This window comes from Cyanistes caeruleus, chromosome 9 (genome assembly GCF_971803275.1).
Source record: "Cyanistes caeruleus chromosome 9, bCyaCae1.hap1.1, whole genome shotgun sequence".
In the NCBI taxonomy this organism is placed as follows: Eukaryota; Metazoa; Chordata; class Aves; order Passeriformes; family Paridae; genus Cyanistes; species Cyanistes caeruleus.
Genome location: NC_141709.1, coordinates 3,784,008 through 3,801,682, shown reverse-complemented (window position 1 = coordinate 3,801,682; position 17,675 = coordinate 3,784,008). Strand labels below are relative to the sequence as shown.

The 17,675-nt window shown below is 37.6% G+C and overlaps 1 protein-coding gene across 50 annotated transcripts in view; it reads left to right on the top strand.

Moving 5' to 3' along the window:
• The window catches only part of RALGPS2 (Ral GEF with PH domain and SH3 binding motif 2), a 109,209-nt gene that overhangs the window by 30,959 nt on the left and 60,575 nt on the right, over window positions 1-17,675 (top strand). For all 50 annotated transcript variants that reach the window (XM_086902159.1, XM_086902130.1, XM_086902170.1 and 47 more), the window contains 3 exons: window positions 3,516-3,566; window positions 9,771-9,854; window positions 15,530-15,619. In XM_086902159.1, the coding sequence (XP_086758285.1) occupies window positions 3,516-3,566; window positions 9,771-9,854; window positions 15,530-15,619 (225 nt within the window). The remainder of the gene's footprint in view (window positions 1-3,515; window positions 3,567-9,770; window positions 9,855-15,529; window positions 15,620-17,675) is intronic.

The window sequence follows — 17,675 nt, the reverse complement described above, 5'->3', positions numbered from 1 at the left end:
GTTTGAATGTAAAACTTCTGACCTGGCAGACCTCCCCGAGAGAGGGGTAAAACCTCTTTATATGAAACTGTGTGGTAATAATTTTAGTGTTTTGAAGTACTTGATTGTTAACAAGTCCAACTTCTCAACACCCACGAGAGCTAAAATATTTTTACACGTGGCTGTTGGAGACTCCCCAGGCAAGGTCTTCTATACATGCAAAGCTCCTGTGGCTGTGAAGGGGTGGGGAAGTGTGCAAATTGGAAAATGTTCCAATGCACCGCTTTTAAAATATAGTTTTGTCTTGTACAGCTCTTCAAGTGGTTGAGAATTGGGAAATAAAATGGTGATATATTAAAAACATACCTTTTCTACTCATATTCTTGAACTGTTATCTAGGATCTAGGGCAAACAGAAACAAAACCTCCATTCAGCTCACCCTGTGCCATGATGAAATACCTCATTATCCAAATTAACTTGGTAGAGATATCACTTCTGGAAGGAGAGAAAATACCCAAGTTTCCCTATCTTTGCATAATCAGAATGCTTATTTAAATGATAAGTAAGGACAACTTCACAGTTTTGTATTGCACATGTAATTATTTTTATTTTTTCTAAGTCTGTGCAGCTGGCAGCTCCAAAACCAGAGAAGTTATGGTTGGCGTGCTTCATGTAGCAAGTTGATTTGAACACTTATAATTTTTGGTTTGAATATTAAAGCATTAAACCACATTTGGGAGAGGGAAGCTCTCCAAGAATTTGTATTGGCTGGGTTAAGGAGCTGGAGTGAGAAAAGTTAGTGCATTGTATCTCTCTCATTTGCAGAAACCAAACTAGGGGTTTTGTTTATTTGGGTTTAAATTCCCTGTGAGATGGTCAAGGCAGAAGATTTTATTTGCTGTTAGAATTGAGCACTGGCACATAACATAAAACTCGAGAATTATTTTTGAAGCTTTGTTATTTCAAGTGCTGTTAATTAGACTGCCAGCCTTTGTCTGCTTTACTTAGTTAGCAGTGAGCGAGCATGTTTTAAAAGAATAAAAATTCAGTCATTAGACTTACAAATATAGCCTTATAAATATGAGCAAGTTAATGTTTCAAAAAATCTGTTTTGTTAAACATAGTTTTAACAAAATGTTGTTAATGTAACTGTAATGTGAGTTACACTGTTATGCTTACAAACTCAAATGGCTTTTTAACAATCACCTTAGATATTCAGCTCTCAGTGGCTTGATTCCTTTGAATTATCAGCAATTTGCTAAGCCCTGGGAACTTGTAATGGAAATTTCAAGCTCTCTAAGAAAGGAACTGCAATAAGGGATGCTTTTTGAACAAGTGCTTCTGTAATACAGTGTTACTTAAGCTTTTAATAGAAGCAAAAATGTGTCAACCAAGCTAGGAAAAAACCCCTCAGCCTAATATCAACGTGCTAGTAGAAGAAACAGGTTTCTCTGTTAAAAGTTACAGAGATTTTCTAATTGTCAGACTTTTTAAAGTATTGTAATTTACTCAATAGCAATTTCAAATATTTTTAGTAATGAACATTAAACCTGAGCCTTCACACTTGTGTGGTTTTTTTGGTGTTAAAATGTCCTTTTTAATATCCCTGTTTAAAATGTATGCATTTATTTTGATAAATGAATTCTGGTGTGAAGTTCTAATAATACTTTTTATTTCTTAAATATTTTATATTGATGCCATCTTAAAGTAGTAATTTGTTTAGGAGTCACTACTGAAGCAAGTTAAATTTAGCTAAGGCAGTTCAGACTGATGAAGAGGATGGATTCTGGAGGGCTAGCAAGAAAGGCAACATTTATTTTTAAGTCTACTCTCCTCAGTGTTAACAAAGAATCAGTTTCCTGGCTTATTTTTATTGTGCTGTTACTGCAATCTTGTTTTAGTGAGGAGGAGTTGCAGTGAAACATTAATAACTATTGAAATGCTCATGTCTTTTGTAAGGATCTTTTAATGTGCCTTTAATTTGAATTTTATTGAAGTGCCCATTTTCATTTTAGATTCCCAACCCATTTTTCCTATTAATTTGCTTTACTGAGAAGCATAACGATGCACTGTAAGATTTCTGAGAAATCTTGATAGACACAAACAGGAGACTGGAGATGGAGTTCTGTGGCTGCTGCTCCAGGACTGGCTTCCTCATTTTCCAGCCACTCTCCTCACAGGCTGCAGCTCTGCATGGGATTGTGATCCATGGGCAGGACCCAACCCTTGGCCTTTTTGACTCTTGTGCCACTGGCTGTCGATCCAGCCCATCCAGATCCCTCTGCAGAGATTTCCTGCCCTCCAGCACGTTGATATTCCAGCCCCACTCAGTGATGTTTGGGGGAAAGAGAGTAAAAGTGAAACATATAAAGGGCTTCTTACTTCTCTGGTGCTGTACTGCAAAATACCAGATGATTGTGTCGGGGTGTTGGTTACAGAGAAATGATACATATCTTTTTTTAATGTTTATTATTGACTGTCAGAATTCCTATCTAAAAATGCATTTAGAGGTCAAGATGTACCTCATGAGAGCAGTTACATCTCTGTACTAGCTGACTTTCACTTAGAGCATCCCAGTTAAAATTCTCCTGCCAGGTTGGCTTTTTCTCTGAGGAGCTGTTCTGCCATCCATGGTGGCATCCAGTGGCAGCTGTAATTTGTGAGAGTCACAAAGCTGTCAGTGTGTACCTTGGAGTGTATATATGGCACTGCTGTTTTCAAAGAAATGGGAATAAAGCCATGCAGCTGACAGCTGAGGGAACAGAACAAGGTTCCTGGATTCATTATTAAAAGAAAATTTGTGATACCTAACTCAGATGGCACTGGTATTTCTGGGCTGCCTTTGAAAGAAATGGTCTTTTTTTCTGAATACATAGGCTGTCAGCAATCCTAAAATGTGCAGGATTAATAAACTTAAAATAAGGCTCTGTGAATATATTTCAAGATGCAAAACCTGGTCTTTTACTTTACTCTTTTCAAAGTTAAGCAAACATCCCAGAATGAAAATGCACTTATTGACTCTGCCTTGCTGGAAAAGAGATGCCTGTGTTTGATTTTAACTGTTGCTGAGCAACTGAGCAATTGCTTTGCCTCGTTACTCAAATATGTTTCAAGTATTGATTGAAATGTTGTAGGGATGTTTCAGTAGAGTTGTGTATCTGGACTAACATTCAGAAGTTGGAGAGAAGCTACCTTTGAGCAACTGCAGTCAGTTCCTTGTCTTCTTGGGAAGGCTCTTATATCGTGTTTCTGAGTTCAGGCTCTTACTTGCCCATGTAACTGCAGGATTATGCTCCTGAGAATAATTTCTCATAATTTGTTTATTATTTGTGTATGTGGAGCTAGGAGCACGTTTTTCTTTGGTTTTGCAGGATGACCCTGCGGTAGAAGCTGAAACCTCTGAAATGAGGTACAAAATGAAAGCCAAATAAGAAATGGAAACAGAGCAAATGCAGTTCTTAAGCAGCACAGCACCTGAATGGAATGCAAGGTTAATTTTGATCTTAACTTATGTTTTTTTTAAATTTTTATTCCAGGGTCAAATTACACTAATGGATGTGCCTGTATTTAAAGCAATTCAGCCAGAGGTAAGTATTTAGTTAGCTTTGTTTTTCAGTTTAAATAAGAAATGTGATGCCAGTGTATGAATTCTGGAATTTCAAAGTATATGTCTATAAATTGTAATTTTTGTCCCAATTCATACAGCTCTGAAGCAGATGGTTTTTTAACAAAAATATTTGGAACTAATAGTCTGTTTTGGGACTAATCTGGGTATTTCCTTGTGCTGGAGGTGAAGCATGTGGGATTTAATGTTTCTGAATGACAGACATCCTGATTTAATCATTCTGATCATAATGTTCTAGGTTTCAGCTACTGATACCTGTTTTAATACTTCATCCTGTCCTGTGCTTCCATAACTGCTTCACTTCTCATTTGGCAAAATGAAAATGATTGTAGTGGAATTCAAGATGTGTGTGATCTGTGGCTACATCAAGATAATACATTGATGATTTGTGTTCTCTCATTTGTTTTTATGTAATGCCATATTCCTTTCAGATTTTAGCTGACTTGAGCTCATTTCAGCATCTTCACAGGGACTATAATAAATGATGAATTTGTTTCTCCTCATTTCTGTACCATTAGCATTTTCCTGTGGGCATTGTTTTGCACGTTTGAGGGTTTATTTTTCAGTTTATTGTCCATTTTTATCAGTTCTGTGGAAGTCTTTCTCAGCTCATCAGTTACTTCAGTTCATCACAAACTTTCACTGGCAGCAGGTTTATGTCACTCTTGTGACACACCAAAGAATATTTTGCCTCAAGTAGAGAAACCTGCTCAATCACCTGGCTGTGATTATTGATTTCATCATTTGTGTTACCTGGGAACTTTTTTGAAGGCTGCTATTTGATCTGTACTTGAAGATGGCATGTTTCAGCTTCCATAGTATTTCAGCAAAATATTTCCCAGCACTTGGATCTGTGTGTGAATTCTGATTCACTTCTTAGTTTGTTGGTTTGGGTTTTCAGAGTTTTTTGTTGGTTTAATTGTTCAGAGAGCTTTCCATTTGATTTGATTTGAACCTACATCACAGCAGTAATTAACATTAGCAAAAGTAGTACACAGACATACATACAAGAAAAACATTTAAAAGAGTCAGATAAAAGAGCAAAATGCTTTAAAGCTTTGGAGAAGAACCTTAAGAAAAAGAGATCCTATTAGAAGATCAGGATAAACATATTCTGCCAGTTAAAGGCACTTCAAGGCTATTCAGAAAAACATAAGAGTGTAGGCAAATATATCTGGAAAGTACTTATTTATAAGAAATCTCTATAAGAATAAGAAAAAATTAATAGGAAAAATTGGTGTGATGCCTTCACTGGAAAATGTCCATGAGGAAGGGTTGGCTGACTCTTTCAAGTGTTTACACACAAGCTGCTGAAAGCTGTGGACAGCATGTCGGTATTTAAAAATTTTTAAAGTTCCAGAGGTTTTCTAATTGTCAAACTTTTAAAAATATTGTGATATATTTAATAGCAGTTTAAAATATTTTTAGTAATGAACATTCATCCTGAAACTTGACACTTGTGTGGTTTTTTTTTGGTGTTACAATGTCCTTTTTAATATCCCTGTTTAAAATGTATGCATTTATTTTGATATATATGATAAACTTGTCCATCAGTTCTCCTTTCCAGTAAACAGAGGTTGCAGGCTGATGTGTCTCTAAACTGTGTTAATCCCCTGGGAAATGGGCTGTAAAGATCAACTCTCAGCTCAAAAAAGGTTCAACACAGTTAAATTGATTTTCTTCTGGCTTGCAGAAGGGAATATCAGAGGTGGAAGGCTTAGTTTACCTCAAGGCGTCTTTACAGCAGGTTAATGAGGTGGTGTAGATTTTTGAGCTTCCTTAAAGTTTCTAACAGCTTGTGCCATATCCATGTCTCGATTCAATTTGTAAATCCTTATCCATCCCTTGGCGTGTACACTCAAGCATTGTGGACTCTGTAATTCAAAAACAAAACACCATTGAGCTGATTTCACCTGTATAAAAGAGCTCCTAAACTGAGTCTTCAATGGGTGACTGAAAGGCATTGATAGACTTCTAAATACTGATACTGAATTTCACAGCTCTCATCTGTATGCATGGTGGGAGACGGTGAGCAATATTTTTCCCCAGTGTGCTGTGATTTAAAAACAGGGTGTTCATTGCAATTTGTAACTCACCAGCAAATCTTCCTTACACGGGTTGTGAATCCCCCTTTGCTCTCCAAACTGCAGAATGGCACCTGAATGAAAATGTTTAGCCTTTAATGTGTGTTCATTTATTTTCTCAAAATAAAGTTTCTGAAAGATGTACTCAGAGATGCTTAACTTTTTTTAGTTGCTGGAGATGAATTTTTATCTTCAGGCTGTGTGGGCAGTGTTCTTTAAATATCTTACAAATTACTGTGTTGCACCTTCCTCATTGTGTTAAAATACTTCTTAAATTATTACAGGTGGCTTTTTTTTTAATAAAAAGCAATACCAGGATTTCAGCTTGGTTATCTTAAAAGAAAACAGAGCTGAATAACACTTCTCAAAGCAATATGTAGTTGTTTTTCATTTTGCATCAAAGTCGGTGAACATGCTTGCAGCACACTTTGACATACTTTGGCAGCCTTTTGCCTCTATCTGTAGCAAGTAAATAGAATTATTTCTGTTTATATTCAAATTTCTGAGCAATGTTGTCGGTTCAGATGTGTTCTCAAGCTCCTGCACACTACCCACTACAACTCACCATTTTATGCTTGGTGAAAAAACAGAGTGAAAGCTTAGTGTTGCCCACAGAAGCTGGGATTAAGGAAAGTGGTGGATCCCTTAACATTTGGGGTGAGCCAGAGGCAGGGACTTGAACCATTACCATGGTTAGATACTCTTTAGTGACACAATCCTCTGCCTGAGCTGTATGCAGGCTCTAGCATTCCTGAATTCTGGAAACCACCTTCCTTCTTCATCAAAAATACCTGCAAGTTACTTCTGAGAAAGTAGAAAGAATTGCTGGGTTTTTTGTTAATTAATAGTTAGTGGGCTGCAGCATAAGAAATAAAGATTACAAAGAACCCACCTCTCTGACATAAACATCTATCTGTACAAAAGCAGCCAATTTGCATTTTAATTTTTAGGGGGGGAAAAAATATTATGGAGTTTCTCCAGTCAGTCATAAGATTTCCTTCAATTCCCTGGGAAAGGCAAATGTTATGTTGGTTTTTCTTCCCTCTCTTGTAGTGGTTGTGGCTTTCAGTGGTTTGAGAGCCGTGACTGTAAAGCTTTACTGTAAAAGAAGAGAGTCTTAGACTTGCTTGGTTGTGCTGCTGGTAGTTGTGTTAACATTAAATAACAGCCACATGACCCTTTGTAGAACACATCAATTTGCTTTTTTTGGAAAATCTGATTACTTGCTTTATATGTTTTAGTACATCATCCAAAATCTTTTGCCCATATGTGTTCATATTGAAAATCTCCACTGGCTTATTGTCTTTAACCTCTTCATCCCCTCTGCTTTGCCAGGCTGGGCAGTGAAAAAAACAACTCACTGAGTATTCTTAATCTCTGCTCACTCTGAAGTTGTAGAACAGTTCCACTATTAATCCTTGCTGCTTCTCTCCTCTTTTTGAAACTTTCCCTTTGACTTAGATAAAGGTTTTTGTGAGAAACACAATCTCACTCTTTGCTGTGTGGTACAGGTTATAATTTAAATGTTCCCACAGTATTTTCTTAAGGAAAATAAAATGCTGTGTATTCAAAAGGGAGTGAAAACCAAAATGAGTTAGAGGAAGTTCCACTTCTGTATTCTTGATCCTATGTCTTTCAGTTTTTCACATCAGTTTAAATGTACCACATTAAGTAAGAAATTGATGGTTGTAATGATGTAGCTGACTGTTCCTGAGCTGACTGGCAGATAAGGAAATAATCCTGTTAATACTTTAGTTTTGAAACTTCTGGTGGAAAAAGGAATCCTAGAGGAAGATCAAGAAATACAATAAGAAAGAAACAGCCTGTTTAACAGAGAAGTGAGTATTTTTATAGAAGGATAAGAATGGTTTCTCAGTTCCAGTGTGGTGTGTGTGTTTTATTGCCATCATGAGTGCAGTCAGATGTGTCCTTGTTGGGATTGTATGGGACTGCTCCAGGCCAAATCCAGGGAGGGCAAACACCTTGGTGGCTGCTCTTCTGCTGATGGCATCTTCTGGCAGCGAGCTGGGCAGTGCCAAGGGCAGTGGGTTCACACTGGCAGCTTCTAGAGAGGAGCAAAAGGGTTCTGAGCAAGGGTCCCATGAGGCAGAAAGCTCAGGTGGTCATGCTGGGGAGCCTGACAGGCAAAGGGAAACCACTCTTAGTTTAAAGATGAGAGAAAAGAAAGTTGGCTGCACAAGGGAGAGGGGTCTTTTAAGTGAGATGAGGAAGTGTTTCCTACACTTGCTAAAGGGAGGGAAAAATGCTTTTGGAGCTCTGAAAGCTCTGTGCCTCTCCTGTGTCTGTCCCTGAACAGTGGTGTGGATGTCACCCTAAGCTGTTGAAGAATCAGAACTGATGGCACAGATTTAGGGAAAACATGGAAAAATTTAGGCCACATCCTTCAATTGAAATTCTCATCACTGAGTGAAAAACTCATAATGATTCTGGGCAGAAGCTCCCCATTGCCCTGACCCTGTAAATCTAAGGGCCCACAGGGTACAGCCATCATTGGCAGCAGATTTGAGAATACTGCAGAACAAAAGATCCTGCTCCTGCCTGGGAAGACACACATCCAGATCTTTTGCCAGGAGTGTTGAGGCACAGTCACCTGAGGTGACAATTCATTTTCTCCCATTGTTAAGGGTTATCAGATGCCATTGGATGAATTCCCTTGTGTTCCTCCCAGTGCAGAGCTGTGATTCCAGTGGAAACTAGAGATGCTGAGGGATAGAGAGGGCAATCAAGAGTCTCTTGAATGGCTCCTTTCTCCAGTAGCCTGCTCTCCTTTGGAGCAGGAGTAGTTCAGGGCTGTATGGTTGTCTCATGTGTACTCACTGAAGCAGAGGTGTAAGGACAGGGGTATGTGCTTTCCTGTGCTGAACACGCCAGATTTGCCAGGGTAGATTTAGGTGGCACAACTTTCTAGTGAAATTTGAAGGAATGGCCCTAAATACAAAGCCAAGAATTCTGCATTCTTTCCAGTGCCTGGCCAGGAATCTCCTGGGTCTTCTCTAACAAATACCTGCACACCACAAACTTCAAGGAGAAGAATTCAGGGTTGTTCTTAACTGGCATAAGATTCTTTAGTAGTTTTGCAACATTGGTTGGAAAGATGCTAAGAAGTTTCTGAATTAAAAAAGTTTAAAAAAAAAAAGACTCTCCAGATACCAAATTCTTCTAAACTGTGCCTTAAATGTCACAATTATTGGTTACATGTTGAGTCATATGACCTAAGTTATGTGGTAGCTGGATGTGTAGCATGAATCTGGCTTCAGTGAGGAGTTTTCTGCATGGTGATAAAACTGAGAGCACTTCAGAATGGATGTTCTGGAAGGAACACATGAATAAGTAGAAAGGAAGGGCTGTAGTTTGCTATTATACCACTTGAATAAGTAAGCTGTGTCTATATTGATTATTTTTCTTGGTAGCACTGTGGAACAGGTTGTGTGTTGAATATTGTCTTTGCATCTGTTCACGTGCTGTTTTATACAAATGGAAGAGCTCATTTTGCTACATTTAGTTATTTATGATTTTAATGAAAACTATGTTGAAATTAAGTGATAGTAAATAACAAGGTGATGCAGTTTCTCAAAACAGACTCCTTTGGAAGGGAAAATGGAAAATAGTGTTTCTTTTATTGTTACTGCAAATAACAGTATTTTTTGGTATTTCTTTAATGCAACATGCCAAGTTAAAAATATGGGACATGTCTTAGATTGAGTTAATTAGGTGTATCATCTCTTTAAATATCTTCAGAAAGTGATTAAAAACAAAAGGACATTCGGCTCTCTAGCTCAGATTCACTTTTGAAGCTGGATTTTCTGTGGTAACAGAATTGGGAAAGCTCTAATTCAGCAAAAGATGAATTGTAATGATCCAATAACTCTGCATAATTCAGAAATGACACTTGTGTAGTCTCAATTTGCAGAAGGAATCAGAACAAGTGTAACTGTATTACTTCAATGTGTTGTTGCTCTGTTATTTTAGAACTTAAAAGATTTGTGTCTCATATGCCTTTGGCTCTGAACATGTGTTATGCACTGAATTAAAGAAGTGAATTTTCATCCTTGTTCTCCCAGGAGCTGGCAAGCTGTGGCTGGAATAAAAAAGAGAAATACCGTTTTGCACCAAATGCTGTTGCTTTCACCAGAAGATTCAATCATGTGAGTTCTTTTTTTCCAGCATTATTACATGTACACATTTTAGAAAGTCTGTGGGATTAAGTGTTCTGGCACATCACTTTTATTTTGGATCACAGCTGATTACTTGACAACTTCAGGAGCTCCTTTTAGGAGATACTTTATGTACAGGATATACAGAAAGACCAAACCAGTGTTGAAGAAATAACTCTGTTTTAAATAGCAGCAATCAATGAAAAGTGCATATTTTCTCCAGAACTGCTGGCTGTCTTTTATATAAAAGACAGAATCATAATTACAGGTTAAAGACTTGACATACAGGATTTCTGGACTAGTAATTAGTAGTTAGTAATTTCCTTCTGTGTTAGTTCAGTGTCTTATGCTTCACATAGATGTTTTTGTTTGAAATAGAAGCCTCTTGTCAGGGTAGGTACCTTTTTTAAGTGATTCTAGGCAAACTTAAAAATTTAAAACAATTTTTCTGTAAAAAAATTTCTTCTTTAACTCTCTATTTGACAACATTTTTAGGTAGTATATTTGAGATTTGTGGTTCTCTTACTCAGCAATTTCTCTGTATAAAATTAACTATTAAAAGAACAACAGGATTCTCCCTTTCTCCACAAGTGAAGCTGGAGGAATCCAGCTGTGTAGTTACCCAGTCATCTCTCAAAACTGTGACGCTCTTTTTAAGTAATGCCATATTTTCTCTTTCAGATGAAGTAATTCTATTACTCTCATCTCTCCTCTCGTAAATGTTTAATAAGGTCTCAAACTTACAAGCTGCCTTGCAGACGTAACCTCAATACCCAGTCTCAGACTTAGAGAGATCTTTGTTAATCATCTGAATCTCAGACCAAACCTCTCAACTTTTCAGGGTGTTTTTCCCCTATCAATTCTTGTGTACTTTCTCACTTTTCATGATTATTCTCACTGAGGATATGATCAAATCCTATTACTTTTCACTGACAACACTTAGAATATTTCTTAACCTACTGATTGAAATGCTTGTTTGGGTTTGGGTTTTGCCTGATTCTCCACTGGACTGAAGAAAAAATGTTACACTGCAAACTTTTTCTGACTTACCATTTATTGAGGTCTTGGGGGTTTGGTCAAGAATTTGGGAATTTTTTTTGTGTGTGTTTGTTTTTTGGTTGTTGTTGCTGTTCTGCATTTAGTTGAAATTTTCCTGATCTAGCTTGCTTTTTTTTTTTTTTAAGTTGCTTCTGTTAGAATATATAGGCTAGTGTAAAAACACTCATGGTTTTGACACTAATCTCACTGATACACCACTGATTGCAGCATTTGCTACCTCACTCATGGAAGTGAGTATTTTGAGTGATTTCTTTGACTCTTCAAAGAAATGTTCCATTTTGCTGAATATTGTGGAATGTTTTTGTAGTAAAGACCATGTTAGGCAGTGTAACTCATCAAGGACTTCTCAGTTTTTACGTGCTGTATTCAGGAACTGCAGGAGCTGCCTGAAGTCAACTTCAGACATACTAAAGAATTGGTAAAATATGCTCAGGAGCCAGAAGGAAGGAGGGGAAACATTATCATGGGAATAAGGACTTCCATGAAGTTTATATCAGCCTTTATTCTGGCATCAAGGGAGCCATCAGTATAGGAGTAGAGAGGGAAAAGGACAGATATTGTTTCTGCTCCACTTACCTGAGGGGTTCTAATGCTTAATCCTAAAATAAATAATTGGGAAAGTCATAGGGACTTGTGACCTTCTCAGGCAGGAATGCATGTCATCAAAATTTTGTTAACTTTTGGAATTTCACTGGGTTTAAATTAAGCCTGTCTCTTCCCTTTTTGCCCCCAGCTTGCCAAAGAAAAACCATTAACAGCTCTCGCTTTTTAAGTAAAGAGAATACTAAATTACTAACAGCTGCTTCACAACAAAATGATGTGCAGGTAGTATTTTGGAAGCAGTGATGATTCTGTGCAGTTGATTCCACTGAGGATGAAGTTGGGCAGTTCCAGCATTAGTTATGGGATAATTGGATGTGGTGCCTGTAAAAAGAGATTGAGTTCAGGGAAGAGAAATCAGTTGAATCCTTCCATGCCAGGTCTCTCCTGTTCTTGGAGAATTCATTGTTGAGTGGTAGTTCATATAGATCTACATGTTTAATATTATTTCTTTTTAAAATTACATAACTTCACTTTTTTTTTTAAACTCTGAACTCTCATTTTTTTAGCTTTCTTCTGAAAGTAATTTGTTTACTTACTGGTAAACCTGTCAGAGTGCTCAGTTGCCGAGTTCACTTCATAGAACATTGTCTTACCTTTTGAAAATAAACTTTTATCATATGTTTCAAATAAACAATTTTTTTAAGGTAACTGTTTGTGTGAAGGTCACTGTTGGTCTCTTGGTTATCAGAGTCCCTCAGCTGAAAACCTCTTTCTTGAGGTTTTTATTTAAATGGGAATGGAACCGAGCTGCCACAGAGCTTAAAATGTTAGAGAAACTTGTCAGCTACAGTCAGTACATTGGAGAATTTTTAAAGGAAGAGATCCCACTTGCAAAAGGAAAATTTTATGTTTTGCTCACTGTGCTTTTATGAGTGTTTTTTGGGTTTTTTGCATCCTTTTTTAACCCAAGTGTGAACACTGTATGAAGAACTTTTTCTTGAGTATTGTAGTATTGCTGAATTTCAGTGGATTTAACTGGGATTATTGGAAATTAAGGAATGGAGTGGCTAGTATGCATGGAAGCTACCTGAAAGAAAAATCCAGAAACTATTAAAAGAATATTTCCCAATCTTTCTGTAGCACAGGAAGCAAAGATAATTTTTTAATCAATGACTATGAACTTAAAAGCACCAGTATAACAGAATTGATATTTCAGATCAGGCAAACATGAGATTATTTAAAAATCTTAAGGTGTGATTCAAGATCAGATATATTCAAAGTTAAGCCTTTTATTCTCAGTTGACCTTAATAGGGAAGAATATAAATGTACAATTATATATTCAAGGCTTTAAATGCTGCCTTGAACATACCCAAAGGCAGGGAGTCATGTAGCTGATTGATGTTGGTATAATAACATTTAAATGCAGCAGAAGAGGAATATATGGAACAAATATGTATTATTTATGTAAAGAATGAAACAAAAGTATTTATTTAAATTACTGATTTTTCAATATGTGCAATACATTAGGTTATGGTGCTGTCTAAAGATACCAGTTAATAGACAAGACCAAAAACCTGTTTTTCTGACAGTAAAAACACATCAGAGAGGACTGGAAGTGGTTGAAGTAGGAGTGATTAAGTGTGTTTTATTCTGTATCTCCTGCCTACTCTATCACTGAAAGGACTGGAGGGCTCTAAGCTTTGAAGAAAATTTATTCTGGTTTGTTTGGTTTTTTTTCTTTTCCTGCAAGAGCTTGGAAGTGTTGTTAAGCTTAGGTCTGGCTTGGACTGGGACAAAACCCAGGCATCTTTAGGCAAACAAGAATTTGTGTGTCCCAGTGTTTGTGTGAAGCCAGTGAACTTCCACAGAAGTCAGGACTGACAGAGGAAATCAGGGGATTTTTGTCCTGATGAAAATGCTGGAGTGTTACTCTGTGTTCCAAGCAAGTGTGTCACAGTCTGGCCCATCACAGGCATTCTCCTGTTACATAAACAGTCTGTGAACGTTAAGAGATTTGGGATCTTAAGGTGTGTATTCTCCTTACCTGATTCTTTATGATGCAGAAATCTGTGGTTAAAATTTAAATTCCCTTGGTCTTCAGTGAGAAAGTGTCTCCTTAAAAACTCATTGATCAGTCAGGGGAAAAAAGTTCTTTTTCTCAAGCTGTGTAACTACAGAGCACTAAACTGAGGTCAAGCTTTTTATGGCAAAATTTTGAAGTACTGTCAAATATTTTATGTATTTGGTACTTCTGTATTTTATAGAATCACAGAATATCTCAAGTTGGAAGGGGCCCATCAGAATAATCGAGTGAAAATCCCTGCTCCTGGCAGGACTCAGTAAGGACCCCTTCAGAATATTTAATATTAATATTAACAGAAAGAAAATACTGGAGAAGACCTGGCAACAATCTACATATTCTCATTTTCTAAACAATGAAGAAGGTGCAGGAGTTTCAGTTCTCTTTTTCTCTCAGTACTCCTGAGATTGTCTCAGCCAAGGTAAGACTTGGAGCCCTGTCCTTAAAGGAAAATTATTTTATGACTAAAGAAAGGGAATGGCAATTTGTCATTTAAATACAGGTACAGTTGCTATGATTTTCAGACTACAATTTGATGATGTACCATCAAAAATGAGAATTTTTAAATGGTGGTTTCAAAAACATCTGCCATTTTTGAGCATGGCAACATGCTGAGATTTTTTTTTTAATCACGTGGACCCTCTCTTTGTTTGTGAGGATAACACGTTTTGTCAGCGGATATTTTGCTTTGCAAAAAAGAAAAAGAATGAAAGAAAATGAAGAAAAATGAAAGTAAACAGAAACCTGAGCTCCATGGTTAATTCTTTCCTGGCTAATACAATCTTAGACAAACAGACCATAGGAAAGTCATTCTTATGCAAGATGTTTGTGGGGACTTTTTGTGGGTTTTCTTGTCATTCTTCCATTTCTCAGTTCCAAAGAGCTGTTGTGATTTAACATCGCAGTTTTCATCAGATCTCTGTAGCTTCACTGCAAATGTAATCATTTTGGAGGTGTTGATCTTGTGCTCTTCTGTCTTAGGAGCTATTGTACTGTACAAAGTGGAACAGGATATTTCATTTTTCCAATTTAGATTTTGGCCAGTTACCCTAATACATACACAATGTTAGTTTACAAGTAGTTTAGCATCACTTAAAAATCAAAGCAACGTGATGTGTTGAAAGGTTTTCATGTATGAGAGTAAACTTTAATTTCTTTATACACTGTTTGCCATAATTTTGTAAATACCAGCCAAGCTGTATCTTGATGATCATTAATTTTTTTCCTAACTCATAGCAAATACCTGAATAAAAGCTGCAGTATTTGTTACCTTTTGCTAATTCTTTGCTACTGCTTTATTATGGTATTTAATTTTTATCATTCTTTGTGAGGGGAGAGGGGTGGGAGGGAGCAGAGAAGAGCAAACAGTGTAGTTTAAGCATATTACCAAACATTTTCAAAGCAGAGCCTTTATGAGACATTCATGTAAGTATGAAATGCAGCAACCACTCTTCATACTGAATTTAGCAGGCATCTTACATAACAGTGAATTCAGTCCTGGAGAGCTTAGCTAAGAGTAGGATGCTGTGCTGGACATCAGCAGATAATTGGCATAGCCAGAAATAAGAGTATAAACTAGAAACTGGGTTCTAATTTTCTTCAGGGTTAGTTTTATTTTGAGGTGTTGGGAATGGCAGTGAACTGTAGTTGAAGCTGTTCAGTTCATATAGGAGTTGATGAGTGACATGGCTTTGATATTGTGGGAAAGCAAACCAATGGATATGATTCAATGTTAGTGTTTACATTCCTTCATTTTGTAGGTTCTTCATAATGTAGGTAACATTTCTTCAAAATCATCTTTTCCCCTGGGAGAGCACTGCTCTAAGTTCGTTTTGCCTTCTGCTTTGCATGTGATCTCAACCTCAGGCTTACCCTGAACTCAAGTCTGTTTCCGTAGATCAAACTTTGATAAAAATAAATAAAACTTCTAAAAGTATAGTGTTGAAACTGTATTTCTTAAAAGGCGCTTTTTCTACATTTTAGGTAAGCTTCTGGGTTGTTAGAGAGATTCTGCATGCACAGACTTTAAAAATACGAGCTGAGGTTTTGAGCCACTACATCAAAACTGCAAAGGTAAGAATTTGTATTGTGAAGGGGGTGTGACAATCAAAGGTTTTATACTCAGTTTGATCAGTTCAGAAATACTCAAGGGGAAATATTTGTCTGATACCTGACTTAGCTGTGGTTGTTTCTGTTGACATCAATAACTAACTGGCTTCTGTGTTTCACAAAGTGTAGAGATGGTTTAAGATTAATTAGTCTGAACAGAAATGGTTTGTTTGCTTTTACCATTGGAAGGAAAAGGATCTTTTATCTCTTACTCAAATAATACCAACTTTTAAAATGTCGTTTGAAAAATAGACTTTGATTCAGAAGACATTTTGGAGCTCTCAGTCTTTCCTAAAGCCTTTTGGACTGACATTCATGAGAAAAGGGTCAGTAAATCTGGAGTGATATATAGCCCTTCAAACAGAGTGAAACTTCTTCACAGTAGTGAAAAGAAAGGGATGTTTTTCAAGTTTTTGCTGTCAGATGTTGGCTGCCTTTTACTATAGCTGACTGCTGTGACCACCCTGGGTTACCTGCAAAAACAAAGATGTAAAGTATTTGTTAATTAATTAATTTGGTATTCAGGTTCATTCCCTGTCTTGACAAGCCCCTTTTTAATGAAGCAGTATTTTTCTCCTGTGGGATTTGACTCTCAACTTTGGACAAAGCAAGAACCAATTTTGTGGGATTCTACAGGCTTTGCTCAATAATCATGCTGTGGTCATAGTGTTAATGATCTCTCTTAAACATCCTTTGATATCTGGTGAGTCAATGTATCTTGATCTCATGTACTTTTAAAAGTCAATTCTTCTGGTTTTGTTTGAAATAAAAACATTAAAAAATTGGCTTTATGATCCATGTCCCTCCATAGGAGGGGGAGGTTCAGCTCTGTGTGGCCACAGTGCAGAAGGGATGTGGGAAGCCAGGTGGGCTCAGGTCTGGTTCATACTGGGGTGGGACTGGGCAGTGCTGGCTCAGCTTTGGATGCAGCACCCTGAACATGCTTGACCTCACCAGTGCCTTGCAGGCTGCAGTGGCTGCTGGAGTGCTGCTGGCTTGGAGGCAACTATGTGCTCTAACAATCAGATAGTTGAGCTTTGCTTACCTGTCAGCTGTAAAAATCACAGCTGCAAAAAGCAAGAAGCTCTGTATATATGGTGTTTTTTATATCAGTTCATTTACTTTTGTGCTTGTTACCTTGTCTTTGCTTCCATATGGCTGCTGACATGAAGTTACTGCAGTGGGGGCTGTTGGAAGGAGTTTCTGCTGTCCAAAGCTATTATCAAAGCAGCTTGGTGCCAGAGGTCACACTAATTACCTTTTCTTTAGAGAAGCTGTAAATCTACTCGACAGTGAATTCCTTGTGCTGGCAACCTGTTGTATAGCTGGCAGTCCTGCAATGGTATCTCATCTGTAGTGCTTAATGCATGAAATAATTATACCTAATTCCCCTGAAGTTCCCAGACTGTCCTGGCTGGTGATGACTTCTGTTTCACGGCTGGCAGTAGCTGGGAAAGCCCTTCTTTTAATTTCAGATCAGCTACACCATCCTTTGGGACAGTGAACTTTATTACCTTCCTTGGGTTGTGTGTGTGTGAGGGGTTATTGTGTAAGTGGAGGGACAAACTTCAGCAGGACGACTTGGAAGGATAACAGGACTGTGGTGTAGGACAAACATCCAACCCCTTCCACCTTGCCCCAAAAAACACTGATTACCCTCTACACTTGGTCACTAGAGAATCCTCCCAAAAGAGGATGAGGAGAGAGAAGCACTTCATCAGAAGGTGTGGGCCAACTTCCACTGTCAGAAGGATCTGCTGTAATCACGGGAGTCTGAGCACCCAGACTGGAAATGCTACTGGGGTGCCATTAAAAATGGCATTTCTGACTAATACTTGTGAGGGCTTTGTTCCATAAAAGGCTGTCAGTTTCCTGGCAGTGTGTTAAGTGGAGAGAGAATCATTTGCCCTAATCAAAACTGTTAGCCAGAAAACCATCCATGGGTTTTGGATTTCATCCTTACAAATAGAGGCACTCCTTTGATCTTCAGGATTTAGTGAGTATTCCTTTGGTCTAGTTC